We start from the raw sequence: 15,899 nt of genomic DNA on the forward strand, positions 1-15,899 counted from the left end.
AGTTAAAAAACATTAAAAAACTTTAAAGCAGTTTTTCTCAGTTTTAGCCTATCTGTATTTACTGCAGTTAGACTTTGTAGGGCAGTATAGCCGAGCAGAAGTGCATCTTACTTTATGTGGAGTCCCCAGGGCCCCATTATTGCTTCACAGCTAGATTATAGGTGTTGTCATCATATGGAGACACTATGTATTATACGCTAATGACACATGGTAGAAACAACACCATAACATCCTCAAAAGAATCTCAGAACCACCATACCACAGATCAAGTTCTTCTAAGAACATAATACTATGTAGGTGGATAAAGTTTTTTACTCTAAACATACAGAGCTATTACAGTCCTGTTTTTATATCTATTTCTGATTTGAGTATAATAACCATTTATCCCTTAATAGAGGTCCAGAGGAGTGTTTTAAGTCTTGTCTTAAGACCCATTATTATTCCCTGGCTTTTTAACTTTGCGTGACTTTTGTGGTCCTCTGTGTCATTTATTTATTTGACTACGTTTAACTACGTCTTTTATTTATTTTACTATCTTTATCTGTTTGATTTTATTGTTTTATTCATAGCATCATTTTAGATTCATGCACTTATTTGATTATTTATTGCTGATTGTTATATGGAAATGTTCGTTTTTGTTGTTTAAATGTGCTATACAAATAAAGTGGATTGGATTGGATTATCATAGGCAGGTATGTAAGGGAAATTCATAGTAACACACTTTTCTTTTGTGGTCAAAAGACAGTGTCTCCCTAGTTATCAGGGTATATTGACCTTTCAGAACTCACAGAATGCCCTACTGTACATAAATCATATATCATATCATACAGGAAGCGGCATCAGGCTGATATGGAAACATTTAGGGTGCACATTTTAATGGTGGTTGTGTGGCTTATGGTGAAGCATGGCTGGAGGTCATGGCATAAGCCCAGCATTTAACTCACCACTACATAACGTCACACTGTTAAAATAATCGCCTAAGTAATTTTTTGTCCAAATCATCTCCTCATGACGCCGGCCACCTATGGTAAAATCGCCTGCATCCTCAGTTGATCAGATCATGTGATTTTACCCCTTTAAGATAATGGCCTATGTCAAGTGTTTGACTTAAGCGGATTTATTATGCCTTAGTCAAAATAAAATGTGACTAAAATGCCTTTGTGACTTGGGCAAGATATGGTAACATTTTATTTTGAAGGTGTCTACATAAGAGTGACATGAGTGTGTCATAAACATGACATGGGATGTGTCATGAACATCAATGACCCTCTGAAGTAACATTAATGCTCATGATACTTGTCATGTCATGTTTCTGACAGGCTTGTGTCACTCTTATGTAGACACCTTCAAAATAAAGTGTAACCATTTCTTGCTTAAGTCACAAAGGCATGTTCAAAAAATTGCCTAAGACATTTATTTCTCTTAAGTTACATCACTTACACACAGTGTTATTACTATGCCAATAGCCATCCTTTGTTACATCCCTTTTGAGTGAAATGATCAATAAATGTCATATGTTACACTTTTGGTGAAGTTTTTTGTGTTTCCTGCAAAGCTTGAAAAAATGAGTTAGGCGATTATTTTAACAGGGTGACGATGTGCAATACAAATAAAGTGGATTGGATTGGATTATTATAGGCAGGGATGTAAGGGAAATCCATAGTAACACACTTTTCTCTTGTGGTCAAAAGACAGTGTCTCCCTAGTTATCAGGGTACATAGACCTTTGAGAACTCACAGAATGCCCTACTGTACATAAATCAAATATTAATCTTACAGTAAGCGGCATCAGGCTGATATGGAAACATTTAGGGTGTACATTTTCATGGTGGTTGTGTGGCTCATGGTGTAGCATGGCTGGAGGTCATGGCATAAGCCCAGCATTTAATTCGCCACTACATAATGTAATAAAGCTCTATAGAGCCCAAGCAGACAGGGGGAGCATTAAAGGGTTAACGTTCAGGCGCGTAAATACTGTCTACTCTCTGAAGGGCTTGTTCACCAAACGAAACACAATTAACAAATGATCTGGTCCCAAAAAGACACGCAGAGTGCAGCCGAACAGCATGAAACATAAGGAAACAAAGCCGAGTGCAGGACACACTAGTGTAGCAAACAGCACAACAACAGGGTGAAATGTAACACGGTGATAACAGGGATTTGGCCGAGATCATTGCAGCTTATGTACGGCGGGGAAAGTGAGGAGCGGCGGTCGACGATACGATACGTCTCCGTTTAATCACAGTGAAAATAAACAACAATTAGCTCCAACCCAGAGTAGTGACAAACTGCTCGGTGGATGTTAGTAACTATGCTGTTTTCCCCGCCGAGCTCCAGGGCACCAGCCCGGGCTATTGTCAGCCATAGCTGCTGCTGCTGGCAGGAAGGCTGGACGGGGCTGCGCTCAGACTCGGGTCGTGATTTTTACCGAGCTCTGTGAAACCCTCGGGGAAAGCTCGGGGAAAGGCAGGAGGGTGACAACATTTAGGGGCAAAGTAGGCAAAAATATCGAGCAGAAAGCGGCCGTGAAGAGGGGAAATGTGAGAGAAATGAGCGGCGAGCCAGCCGAGGCTTCCCCCGCTGCCTCTGCCGCCCGCTCCTCACTACAGCGGGGACGCTGAGTTTGGGGCTTCGCGGGGACGTTTAATACCCGTAAAGTGCAATTAATAGACGAAGCCCGCATCAAAATCACTCAATAAACCACCATAACTTTTATTAAGAGGTCTGTGTTTAGTGTTATTCGCGAAAAAATGTCACAACCCCGGTCGGTCGGCTATATTTAACTCCGCCTTCTTCTTCTTCTCCAAGCGGCCTCTCTTCAGATGTAGACGGCCGACGGAGAGCCACAAAGCTGTCAAACGCACCGAGACCTCGCCATTTTTGTTTGTTTTAAACAAATGCAAACCGACACAAAAACACCACAGTGAGCAATTTGGCCTTACCTGCCGTGGAACCAGTCCTTGCAAGCATCGCACTCGATCATAAACTGGGTCACGTCGTAAGGTAATCTGCAGATGCAATATACTGGTACAGTCGCCATGTTCAATTCACAACTACGTCGGGATAGACTGGGGGGGCTGCAGGAGGAACAGCGTCCTGCAAACAATATGATCCAATATGATCTTCCCCAGAAAAAAAAGCCAGGGGCAGAGCCGCCGGACACATGAACTAAAAGCACATCTCCATCACACCACGGCCGAGTGGTGGAAACGATGGAGGCTCGTCCTAGCAGCCTTTCCTCAAATGCATTATTATTATTATTACTATGTGCATGCCCCCTGGTGACTGCACGCCACCGAGGCGGTCATATTAGAGCCAGAAGAAAATGTAGCCTCGATGTCGTTGCGAAATAAAGAAATAAATAAATGTGAAAGTTACGTCAGGGACCGGGTTTAAATCAGCTCAAATCACATGAATGAAGGTCCGGATCAATCTACACTGCAGATTTTTTTTTTCATCCAGCTCAAAATAAAAGCCTTTTATTATCGCCCATGGTTAGCTACGGAATAAATAATAACAGCACATGTAATAACACAATAAGATAGTAATTACATAATTACGTGAAAAATATGTCGAGCCAATTTAAATAACGGGAAGACCATAATAGATATATTAAGAATATATTATTTATTTGATTAAGAAACAAATACATCAGTACATGATGTTATTATAGGAATACTTCATTTATAAGTCATTTTGTCAGATGTTACGACTGTAACATATATATTCGTTATTTAAAAAAAATGTTTTTGTCATTCTACAGAAAATGTTTGAATAAATATTAACAGCACATGTAATAACACAATAAGATTGTTATTACATAATTACGTGATGAATATATCGAGCCAAATTAAATAACGGGAAGACCATAATAGCATATATTATATTAAGCATATATTATTTATTTGATTAATAAATAAATAAGTACATGATGTTATTACAGAAGTACTTCATTTATAAGTCATTTTTGTCAGATATTATGACTTTAACATATTCATTATTTTTATTTAAAAAAAATACGTTTTTGTCATTCTACAGAAAATATTGGTTTTATACAGTAAAATTAATCTCACATTAACAATGTTGCAATATAATATATATATATATGTCATTAAACATTATTTAAATATACAAATATAAAATACTGTTCACTCTTAAGATGTGATATATTCTCTTAGAAGTTGTGTGTATGAAAGGCTACTTGTTATTCTTCAAATGTATTTTGTCCATCTTCAAATGTATTTTGGCCCTATATTTTTTATCTGAATACAATATTCAGATAAAATATAATACTATAATATCACAAGTTGAACTAGATAGTGCCGTGTTTTTATTATATCTCTTTTGTGTTAACTGGTCTTGAAGATCAGGGGACCAGACTAAAATACACTTTCCATTTCCACAAGGCAAAAATCTCACAAGCCATCATTTCCTGATTTGCCTAATTTGCATTTAGAGCAGATTTGCTCAATCTACTGCTTTTAAAAATGAATGCAGAAATTTAAATATGCAGAAAGTGAGCAGGGAAACGGTGAAATATTAATGCCTACAAACTGTTACAGTATGATGAGGGATAAATAAACAAACGACCAACCACTTGTACTAAAAGAATATAGTTTTATTAAGCATTGTAGCCAAGTAGCATTCAAATACACCACGCCACAATTCACCAATATTCAATCAAACCCAACAGTAGTTCTTTCTTTTACAATCCATGAGTTAGGAAGAAACTCTAATCAACTGACATAGAAGGTGACCTATTTAGCTGGGGAATACACAATTTGTCTGATCACTAATGAAAGATGAAAAGCTGAAAAGGAGAATCAAGTGAAAATGTTAAATGATTGTGGTGTAGTGTGAGAACAACACTAAAGTCAAACCCGATTACTGGCTGACAGCTGAAGTCTTAATTGGAAGGTCAAGCACATTGCTTTCAGCTAACAACTGATTTTTTTCTTCCTTCAGATATTTGACTGATGCAGAAAACAGCAATAGAGAACACTATTGTGTGAATACACTATCTCAAAGTGGGTAGATAATCTATTGTTTAAAAAATTAAAATAAATGCAACACAGGTCACAAAAGAATCAAGGTCCAAACTAATGTGTTACTAACAGAACACCTTTAATGGTCCTCACTGATATTAGCCATTCGTTAGTTAGCACTTGGGCACAGACTGGTAAAGATGGGAGAAAAAGGACAACATGCATAATAACTACACATCTCTTGAACTGTGAACCATGCACAAGGTTTTTGTTGAAGCGGTAATACTACATCTCTACATCTGACTAAAAAAACCAAGGTGTCAGAGTGTGACAAGATCTTTTTAGAGCCGTTTTTTCAAATGTTACTTACAACTAAATGACTGAAACTCCATGGAGCTCATCTGAACTAACGGAGAGCTGCTTCAGCATGACCCAAACCAACAAGTGGTGACCAAGGCAGATGTGTTGCATTTTGTTTTTCTATATGTTTGGATTCCATTAAGCAGGTAACCGGACAACACAAAATTTATAACAGTACTATGATGACAAATAGAGTACCAACCTATAAGAACTAAAATATTTGCTTTAATATTCTAATGGAAAGGAAAAGTATCATTCTCATAAACATGTAGAACTCTTGGTGATGGAGTGAACAACTCCCTAAACTAGCAATGTGTTGTATATCTTGTGTTTACTGAGAGGGATCCCAATTACATGTCTTTTCTTAATCTCAGGAAAAAGGTACATTGACAAATTTCCAGATATCCTCACCCCATTCCATCTTTTATCCTCCACCCTCTCTAGAAAAATAAGATTACTCTTCTGTTTTTAAGACAGCAGCCTCCATACCTTCATCTCTATGGCAGCTGCTGTCTACATTTAGTGCATTTAAGTGAGGATTAGAATTGCATGTCTTAGAGTCACTGCTAAAGGCACTTTCAGGTTCCTCTTTTTCACCATTCAGCTGCTCTGGCTCTTTGTCTTCTACGCCGTTCTCTGTGGTTGAGTCGTCACACGGTGCAGGGGAGGATTTCCTTCTCTCCTTCACTGCTTCATGTCCAGACGTAGGAGCCGGCTTATGAGCTGGCTTACCCTGGTATAAAGGACAGACAAAAGAGACGGTTATTCTGAATCAGTGACTGTGAGGGTTCTTTCTTTAAATCATAAATACAGATGTGGGTGGACGGCAACAAATGGTTAATTATCAGGAAAGTAAAAGGACTTTTAACAACACAAAAGAGCTGCTGAGGGGCTGTTTAGTTCCCATCATCCAGTGCTGAATGCTCACACAGTGGTTATGGATTCTGTTGTAGCACTGTAATTAAACAGTGAACAGAGAAACAGCTGTATCTTGAAGCACATAATAAGTTGAAATATAAGCACAACTTTTATGATTATGCCATTCCTAAAAAAGTTGTTGGTTTTGACAGGCTTTGGGGAATTTACATTTCACCTGTAGTATCTTGGACCAAATAGGGACCCATCTCGCTGCTTTGTAAAAATAATCCTTTAAAAAATCGAAACAAAAGCATGCTGCCAAACACTATTGTTTCTGATAGTGACACAGTCAGTGCGTTTACATGCACAGTTTAATTGAGCTATGCTTAAAAATCGATATTGGTGTCTAATAGGACTTCTGTCCTTGTCCTTGTCCCAGTTTATATGCAGCTAAGAAAATCGAATAACTGACGGGAACGTGTCCTCCTCCTCAACATTGGGTGGCAATATGCATCGTTTCAGCGGGTTAATATGGCGCCCTTTCCGGTTGACCTCAGTTCCATACTTTGTGTCGTTGCTACTGACCGGCAACCAGCTAATGACACCGGCTAATGTGCCACCGGCTAATGCGACTGGGAAATGTGCCACCGGCTAATGTGACTGGTTAATGTGCGACCGGCTAATGAACGACCAGCTAATGCGACTGGGTAATGTGTGACAGGCTAATGTGACCGGCTTATCCGACTGGGTAATGTGCGACCGGCTAATGTGACTGGCTAATTCGACTGGCTAATGCGACTGGGTAATGTGCGACAGGCTAATGCGACTGGGTAATATGTGACGGGCTAAAGTGACCTGCTAATGCGACTGGGTAATGTGCAACGGGCTAATGCGACCGGCTAATGCGACTGGGTAATGTGCGACCGGCTAATACGACTGGGTAATGTGCGACCGGCTAATGCGACTGGGTAATGTGCGACCGGCTAATGTGACCGGCTAATGTGTGAGTGGCTAATGTGCGACCGGCTTTCTTGGATGTTTTTGTTCCGGGGTCATACGCCAGCGCGGGGGGTGGAGCATGCTGAGCATGCGCACATGCATTGTCTTGTCATACATGCTGGCGAAAATCCTATTCCGATCACATTATCTGGGTATCCTAATTGGAGTTGGAGAACTCCGACATCAGTCGGACTAACACGTTTACATGCACTTCAGTTGTTCAGTTATAGTCAGATTAAGGCAATAATTATTTTTTTTCGAGTGTCATGTAAACGTACTGACTGGGTCCTAAGGGAAAGCATAACTAGATAACTGGAACAGTCTGTTTTGCTCATTAGAAGTAAAGCGCCTCCATGTGTAGGTTACCTACCAGGTACGCTCCCTGATTCTTGAAAGTTCGAGCGTGGTACCTGCCTCCCCGACCAAACGTCCTGATGACTGGCGTGGAAATCACACCTCTAGGACGACTTGAGACACAAACAAACAGGTCCACATGTTAAACAACTAAATAGAGGGAAAACAGATCTCATCTTCTTTCTACACGTACCCTCTGTTCGGTCCACCAACAGACACCACCTGAACAGGGGAGCCTCCTCTTCCTCGGCAGCGGCGACTTCCAGCCCACTGACCCACCACAGTACCAGCTATCTCCAGCTTTCCACCCTGTGACGACATTCCTTCAAGTCCTTTAAAAAGGAGGCACAACAACTGTGTTAATTTGTATTTGCAAGTGTCTTTCTCCAGTTGTCACCTCAGCCACTGTATCTTCACATCTGGATTGTGTCTATAAGCATCGTCTTAAAACGAAGTCAGTGACAGCTCTCGTACAATTACAGTCCTTAATGAAACAGACAGATATAAATAAATGGTGTTCATCTATCAGACTTTCATCTGACGTTCCAGGGAGGGGATACCACTGATTGTCACGATCATTTTGACAAGCTGTGAATCAGTCAGTCTGATACAAACAAATACTGCGCCGACACTTGTGCGTAATGCTCCGTGACAGATGCTGCCAGTTGTTGCCATGATTCACCATGAAGAACTATTGATCGGCAGACATATTTTTCTGTGTATCAGTACACACAGTTTTATAAATCAGAATGTTTTTGGTTTACGTACAATTCACACAAACATTTCGTACAGATTCAATAAATAAAGGAGCTTTGATTACACAAGAAAAAAGGAAGCTAGAACACAGCAGAGGGAAAGCAAATACCAAATCTTTCACAATGATTTCATTTAAAACGTGAAAGTGGCTGTATTCACCAAGGTTATAATAGTTTTGGATTTTTCATTAGTTTTAGTTTTAATTTTGTTGTGATTGTTTCCAAATTCAGTTAGTTTTAATTCGTTTTTAAGTAGTTTTTTTGTAATGGGGTATTTGTTGGGTGCCAGATTCAATAAGGTCACAATAAATGTTTCCTTTATTTCCTTTGTCTGATCCATCTCAGCCCCAATAAGTTTATTAAGTCATAAAACCAGATAGATGAAATAGATTTCATATCAACCAAAAAGGTTTACGTATGAAAAAAGTTGACAAATATGAAAACTAAGGACATTTTCACTATAATTTTAGTTAGTTTTGTAACCACACAATACAGCTTCAGTTAGTTATCGTTTTTATTTTTATTCAGTTAGCGAAAATGTTTTTTCAATTGTAGTTTTCGTTATTTTGTTAGTTTTCGTTAACTATAATTACCTTGGTACTCACCAGGCATGCATCTGCCTCTCCCCTGGGGAGCCATCATAGGGGGTGGGGGGTAGAAGGAGCCAGTGAGGGGGTAAAAAGGCATCCTGTGAGGAGGTGGCGGCGGCAGTGGGGCGAACGGAGGAGGATGAAGTGGCCGAGTGAAGCTGAGACCTTCCAAGATGCTCTGACGCATCTTCTCCACCTTGGCAACCAGCTCAGCCTGAAGAGAGAGAAACTAATCTAAACTCCTGTTTTCTGTTCAATACATGCTTAATCAATCTTTGGATGACTTCATTTGCACAGGTTGCATTACAAAAAGGTGAAGCTACACACAATTTTTTCCCAGATTTCACTAATTTGTGTAAAATTTAACCAAGCTAATGCCGACTTACTACATAGTTATGCACTATGCCCTAAGCTACAGAAATTCTGGGTTGCAAAATTTATTCTATTGACAGGTTTGTAAAAATTTAAATGAGACCAGATCTACTGTAAAAACCTACAGACCGCACAGCACCGTTACCTGTCCTACGGCCTCCTTTACACAAAGACACGTATTCTTTTGCTCTGGAAAGATAAAGAGGTACTAGGGCTGGGCGATAGATCGATATATTTTTAAATGTGATATGGATATATTAGACCATATTGCATATATCGATATAGTTAAAAAAAATATTCCTTGAAAATGCTGACTTTACTAGGGTTTGTCATATTTAGTTATTTTGTAATGTTCGTTATTCTTTTCTCATGTGAATGTATTTATTTCAGAAAAAGATTGGCCTATTTTATTTATATAGGCCTCTAAAGGTTTTTTTCTATTTAAGATATTTTTTTTATTTAAATGTGCACTTTATGGAGCTTTGATTTTTTTTAAAAATGGTACTCCTGTTGTACAGTATTTATGTTCACTTAAATAAACGGTTTTAATAAAACTACTTGTGACATGTCATATTTGACTTTGACTGAACATTTGCTCTCACTTTGCGATAAAAATATCGGGATATATATCGTACATAGATATTCAGACTAAATATATCGTGATGTGACTTTTGTTCCATATCGCCCAGCCCAAAGACGTACCGAATTTTTAAGTTTGGATTGCGACACTGACTGATACCCTCCATTTGGAAAGGATTCATTATAATGATAGTGGAGGAGTTTGAAAAGATTTGGAGACTGAGGATTTAATTTATGGAAAAGATGAACGGTAAAGATTGACTATGCAAGCTGTAGTCTTTAGTGCATCCAAGTAGCCCTACACAGGGATGGGAAGGGGTGGGTGGCCAATGTGAAGTTGTTCCTGATTTATTTATGTTTTTTGGCAGTTGTTGTTTTCAGTTATTTGTTTGTTGTTTTATTCTGTTTGTCTGTTGATTTTATTTTTGTAATGTTGGGGCTTTTACTACTTTGTACCATTTGTCTTTTGGTTCAGTATTTGAAAGGAAGCAGGATATCTATTCCACAATGATTGTATTACTGTTGTTCTTATGCTTCATAATAAAAATATTTTAAACATTTGAATGACTTAAATACCCACAAATTTTGGTCACTGACCTGTTGTGCCCAGTTATCTGGGCATAATAATTTTGGTGTCTGAATACAATGTTGTGTTTTGTCAATTATCTTTCAGGTTGTCGTTTGTTACATCTGCGGTTAGTTTTAAAACAAACTAGAAGTCCACGTCATTGTGTCTTCCTCTTCCATGGTTCATGGGGACAGTGGAGGAGATATGGACATTGTGCTATGTTGTGTATAGGGGGCAATAAGGTTCTGAATCTAAATCTAAAAAAGGTAAGAAGAACATCAACAGATAGATAGCTAGAATAGCTGATTCATTACTTTTCAAAGGCAGTGCAGATTAAAAGATAAAAATTATATTTTCAGGTCAGTGTACTAAGCTTATAAAACCAGCAGCTTCAAAGTGTCTAATTAAAGTTAGTCTATTATCATTGTTTAAGTATCTTTCCTACTTATTCTGAGGGACACTTCGTAGTTTAATAGGTGTTAATTAGGTATCTGTCAGAAAAGCCACATATTGCCGTAATTTGATTCTATGTGGTTTGACCTAAATGTTATTAACTGCTTTTTCTGGTTCATGCAAGAAGAAACTCTGCTCATGTCCTCTAATCATCAGTCCAATCAGAGGGACAGAAGTTGTGAGTTGTCAGAAAGTGCAGGACTGTTACAGGTCAAATGAGGTGAAGCTACAACAGGGCTGTTTTCACTACCGGGCAATACCCAGAAGGAGGCAGGTCTCACTCACCGAAACGCCCCTAATTTGAATATGAGCAGTCCGGAGTGGCTTTTGTCGGGACTTATTTCGTCCCTGTGGAAGAGCAGGGTCTTTTTTCTCCCCTGAAAACAGCCTGGTTACTGATTGGATAGATCGCTAAGCAGGATGTGACATAGTACTCTACACGACAACAACACACACCATTTGTGAAAGCCGCCGAAGCAGTGTTCCCAACTTAGCGACTTTGTTACTAAATTTAGCAACTTTTCAGACCCCTTAAGCAACTATTTTTCAAGAAAGCGACTAGAGACAAATCCAGCGACTCCTTCTTACTCTTCTTAATGAGCCGATAACGAGCCGGAGGTCGGCTTGTTAAGAAGAGCCACCGTTAGCATCAGTTAGCTCTGTAGCAGTACAGTGTGTATGTGCTGCTGCTGCAGGAGGTGTTCACTTAGCGATCTCTGTTTGTTTACAACAAGCACCAGACACTCTGTGCACAGTTAGCAATGCCGTTAATTCACCATCACTATGTTTATGATCAGCGGAGACTCTGTGCATAATTAGCCATGCTGCTTTCAGCTGCTGACGTTGTGCACAGTTAGCAACGGTGAAAACAATACGTCACCTCCAGAGTCTCTAAATCCCTCTGGAGGCTAACTTGTAGTGGAGACATGCAGAGTGAGTGGACTTCTGAGAGGGTGTGGCCTGAGACTTTCCCGGTGGCCACTTTCCCCCTGAGTCGAAACGCGGCTTCTGTAGTGTTCTCCCTTCTGGTTGGTGGGGGCTAATATAACACAAGGCTTTTCTGTTTCTGTGGTTGTCACCAATTTTATTTGTATCATGCTGAATAGCCATAGTATGCCGGGGTTTGGATAACCAGGAGAAAAATCCTAATCACTTGTGATTTCTAGTCATTTGATGTTTTCTGGAACATCACATGTATTCCTACAGACTTCTAAACTTAGCATTGTGTTAAAAGTTCCAGTAGACTAAGTTTTTCCTGTGGGTGAGGGCCAACAGCTGGTGGTTGATTTTTTACGTTGTGATACTTGTAATATTGGTGTAAAGATGATATATGAGAAGCACAGCAGAAAGAGTGAGGGAAAATATTGTTTCCACTCAGTGTTCTCACCAAAACATGCTGTGTATCCTCGAGGGGGAAACAAATACCATTAAACATTATTTACATTAAGAGCTCTGAAACTTAACTTGCATGCAGGTTATGAAGATGTTAACATTATTTATATTCATTATAAACAATCACAATATATGCGGTTGCATACTTCTGCAAACCAATCAATTTGCATTTTTTTTATCCATTTCTGTCCAGATTCATATGTAAGATACTATGACAGATGTTGCGGCAAAGAAGCTACAAATTCTAAAAAGTGGATGTTTCACAACACCTTGAACCCCGGCAGCTCAAAAAATCTATACAGTGCCCACAGTTTTATATATCAGCGTCACCACTTCAGTATCCTGTCTCCCCTTCTGTTCCAGAGAAAACATTATGATGTTTTAATTTTATCCTATTAGATATTTGTGTGAAATGTAGTCATAATTGGTGTATAAATTCTTGAGTTATGGCCAAAAAGCTTGACCCTTGACATCCAGAATCTAATCAGTTCATCCTTAAGTCTAAGTGGTACACACACCGGCAGTAGCCCCCGTGGCCCTTTCAGAATTTCCCCAGAGGAAATTTTCTAGTTATTATTATTATTTTCTCCTTTTTTATGTAAAGCACTTTGTGTTGCATCTCTCTTGTATGAAAAGTGCTGTACAAATAAAGTCTGATTGATCGATATTTAGGAAAAAAATGAATGAATAAAGTCAGAAATATTAGCTCTCAATACTGCAGTGTCAAATATTTCTTTGTGCAAACTAAAACTGAAATATATGATCAATGTGAAAACGGTCTTCTCATTCTTCTGACAAGTGTGAACAAGTGTGACACCATCGAAGACTTTGAAGAGCAACTGGCCCAAAATGTGCACCGTCTCCATTTGTACAACCTTATATGTTTGAGCTCTTGTATCAGTGGACACCTGCTCCTTGTGACCACCTACATTTGAGCAAATAGCTGACACGCTTTTTCATATATACTTTACATTCTATATATTAGGGGTGTGACGAAATCTCGTGCCACGAGATCACGCAAGATTAAACTCAACGATATTTCTCGTTGCGTTAAAAATCTCTCTCGCGAGATTTGTGAGCTATCCAAACTTCTATTTGTGGCCTGTGGGGGCCGTAAAAGGAAAAGAAGAAGAGGAGGAGAAGGAGGGGAAGCAGCAAGCAGCCAGAATGACGTAGCAGAGGCCGGTGGCTCGTTAAGAAGAGTTAATTCAAAATCGCTATGTTTGAGATCAGGAGATGCTGTGCATAATTAGCCATGCTTGTTTGTTTATGATCAGCTGCTTTGTTGTGCACAGTTAGTGGCGGCGGCATCCACAGTTGCTTCTCCCGTGTTTAATCCATCACTTATGTGATCACGGTCGAAACTGTCACTAAGTGAGACGTTCCCGGTGGCCACTCTTCCCCCTAAAGGAAACACGGCTTACATTGTTTGCACTTGAATAAAAAGAGAGAAATATTTAATTGTATTTATTTATTTTTAACTTTTATAAATTTTAGTTTTAGTTTCAATTTGTGGAAAAAGAAGTTTATTAAAAGCTCATGCTTACATCATGCATGTAAAGAGTTATAATAAAACTAGGGGGGGGACTTTAACGGGTTAAATTAATTAATTACACAAAAATTAACGCGTTGAAAGAATTGACGCATTTTAATCGCACTTATTTTTGCACCGCAAACGTTTCTCACTGGATGAGTTTCAGGCGGACCGATTATACTGGAGCACCAACTAGCGTTCATGAGTTCAGACAACAACAAACCACAGTGAACATGAAGGATGAAGCTGATGAGACGCTTTGGTTGGCCCCGTGGATGATGGGACATTTTGTTACAAAAAACCAACGGATGGAAGCGTCGATAAGAGCATGGTTGTGTTGCTATGCAACAAGGAATTCACATATCACCGCAGCACATCAAGCCTCAAGTATCACCTCAATGCAAAACATATAGCAGCTAGTGTGGACACTAGTGTGGTAGTATTGTGTTTTACTTAAAAAAACAAAGTATTATAGTTTACAGAAGGTCTACCTACCTATAGGCTACCTGAATTTCTGAAATGTACTATATTTCTAAATATGCTATTGCTACACTTAATGACAAAAATTGCACTGGTCTGTTGGACTTGAACAAAAATAAACAATATTTTTTGTTGCTTAAGCTTATGTATTCAGTCATTATTCAATGTTATACTAAAAATCCATGTGAAAAAAATGACTTCTCACTGTTCATTACAAAGCCTCTAATTAATTAGATTTTTTTTTTTTTTTTAATCGAGTCCCGGCCCTAAAAAAACATTTCAAAATGCATGTGCAACTCTGTTAAATAAAAGTCTGTTGGTCCAGTCATATATTATCATTGTAGTTTTCTTAAAATCTCGTCTCGTCCTCGTGAACCCAATATCGTGCCTCTTGTCGTGAGCTGAGAGTATCGTCACACCCCTAATATATATATATATATATATATATATATATATATATTGTGATTGTTTATGATGAATATAAATAATGTTAACATCTTCATAACCTGCATGCAAGTTAAGTTTCAGAGCTCTTAAATTGTTCTGCTGACATGTGGGTGGAGTGGAAGAAGCTACCTGACCATCACAGAGGTCAATGAGCTGGGCCTTCTCCCTGTTGGCCCTGATGAGTTTACTTTGAAGGAGCTTGCCGTCAAAGAACATCCATGGACAGCAGTGCTCCCAGGGAACTGGCTGTCCGCAGGCGTCGTTGGCAAACAGAGCCATGTCCACTCCACTCATGAACAGAGCAGCCAGCTGGACTCCTCGAGGGTCCAGGTTTTCAATCTGCACAAGAGAAACATCCAGATTTAGGAAATGTCCAGATGAAAAGAAAAAAGACAGTATGTTCCTCCAACAGCCCCAATGAGCATTCAGATTAATGAAGTGCGAAGCAAAGCACAGAGCAAGCGAAAGCAGCCCATTCACTCCCGGCTGCCAGAAAACACCGGTACACAACCGAATCCAGCCAACATAAAAAGCCAGCACACACAAGCTGGATGTAGTGGCACAGCAAAGAGCAGACAGACCCAAAGGGATACACACAGACAGACAACAAGGACCAGAGCGTACAACTCGTGTGGATGGTTTACATTAACTAGGGCCAAATGAGTAGACATGGAGCTGATAAACCATCCACACATGACACAAGAACCCCTGAGCACTCAAAGCTCGTCTTTTAGTGTAAAGCTATGGCTTCAGGAACAACATGCTCGTACAAAACCGTGTTTTGTCGAGGAAGTTGTTTAGTCTGCAAAATATGAGGAGCGTCCAGAGGAACAGAGCAACATGAATTATCTCAATCCAAGAGACGTTTAGAGCCATAAAATACACAAGTAAGTGACTGACAGGCTGGCAGTTTGTGGCCACGGCATTCATGATTTGTGTGTGTTACTCAGAGACTCCTCATACAATAAACACTACACAATCACCTTCAGTTCCTGCAGCTGGTCAGGCTCATAAAGTTTAGATGAAAGTGCCTGGGCTAGGAAAGCGTCAAGTTCGTTACGACGCAAAATTCTTACTCCTGGCCAATGTAACATAAACCTGAAGCAAAACACAGAAAGTTAACAGTGTTACAAATACAAATTCTCACTCCCTTTCATTCAATTTCACACTGGA

At 39.3% G+C, this 15,899-nt stretch overlaps 2 protein-coding genes across 3 annotated transcripts in view; both read right to left on the reverse strand.

Moving 5' to 3' along the window:
• Window positions 1–3,430, reverse strand: part of phf2 (PHD finger protein 2) — a 48,249-nt gene extending 44,819 nt beyond the window's left edge. The window contains exon 1 of the mRNA XM_059330308.1: window positions 2,943–3,430. Coding sequence (XP_059186291.1) covers window positions 2,943–3,040 — 98 coding nt within the window. The 5' untranslated portion in view covers window positions 3,041–3,430. The remainder of the gene's footprint in view (window positions 1–2,942) is intronic.
• Window positions 3,431–4,597: 1,167 nt separating this feature from the next.
• The window catches only part of LOC131969142 (constitutive coactivator of PPAR-gamma-like protein 1 homolog), a 32,344-nt gene continuing 21,042 nt past the window's right edge, over window positions 4,598–15,899 (reverse strand). Inside the window, exons 12-17 of one of the 2 annotated variants that reach the window (XM_059330310.1) lie at window positions 15,710–15,824; window positions 14,856–15,065; window positions 8,917–9,115; window positions 7,750–7,888; window positions 7,573–7,669; window positions 4,598–6,078 (exon numbers count right to left, since the gene is read on the reverse strand). In XM_059330310.1, the coding sequence (XP_059186293.1) occupies window positions 5,800–6,078; window positions 7,573–7,669; window positions 7,750–7,888; window positions 8,917–9,115; window positions 14,856–15,065; window positions 15,710–15,824 (1,039 nt within the window). In that variant the 3' untranslated portion in view covers window positions 4,598–5,799. Of the gene's footprint in view, window positions 6,079–7,572; window positions 7,670–7,749; window positions 7,889–8,904; window positions 9,116–14,855; window positions 15,066–15,709; window positions 15,825–15,899 lie in introns of both variants that reach the window. The other variant, XM_059330309.1, reaches the window with a different exon arrangement.

Source organism: Centropristis striata, chromosome 3 (genome assembly GCF_030273125.1).
Source record: "Centropristis striata isolate RG_2023a ecotype Rhode Island chromosome 3, C.striata_1.0, whole genome shotgun sequence".
NCBI lineage: Eukaryota > Metazoa > Chordata > Actinopteri > Perciformes > Serranidae > Centropristis > Centropristis striata.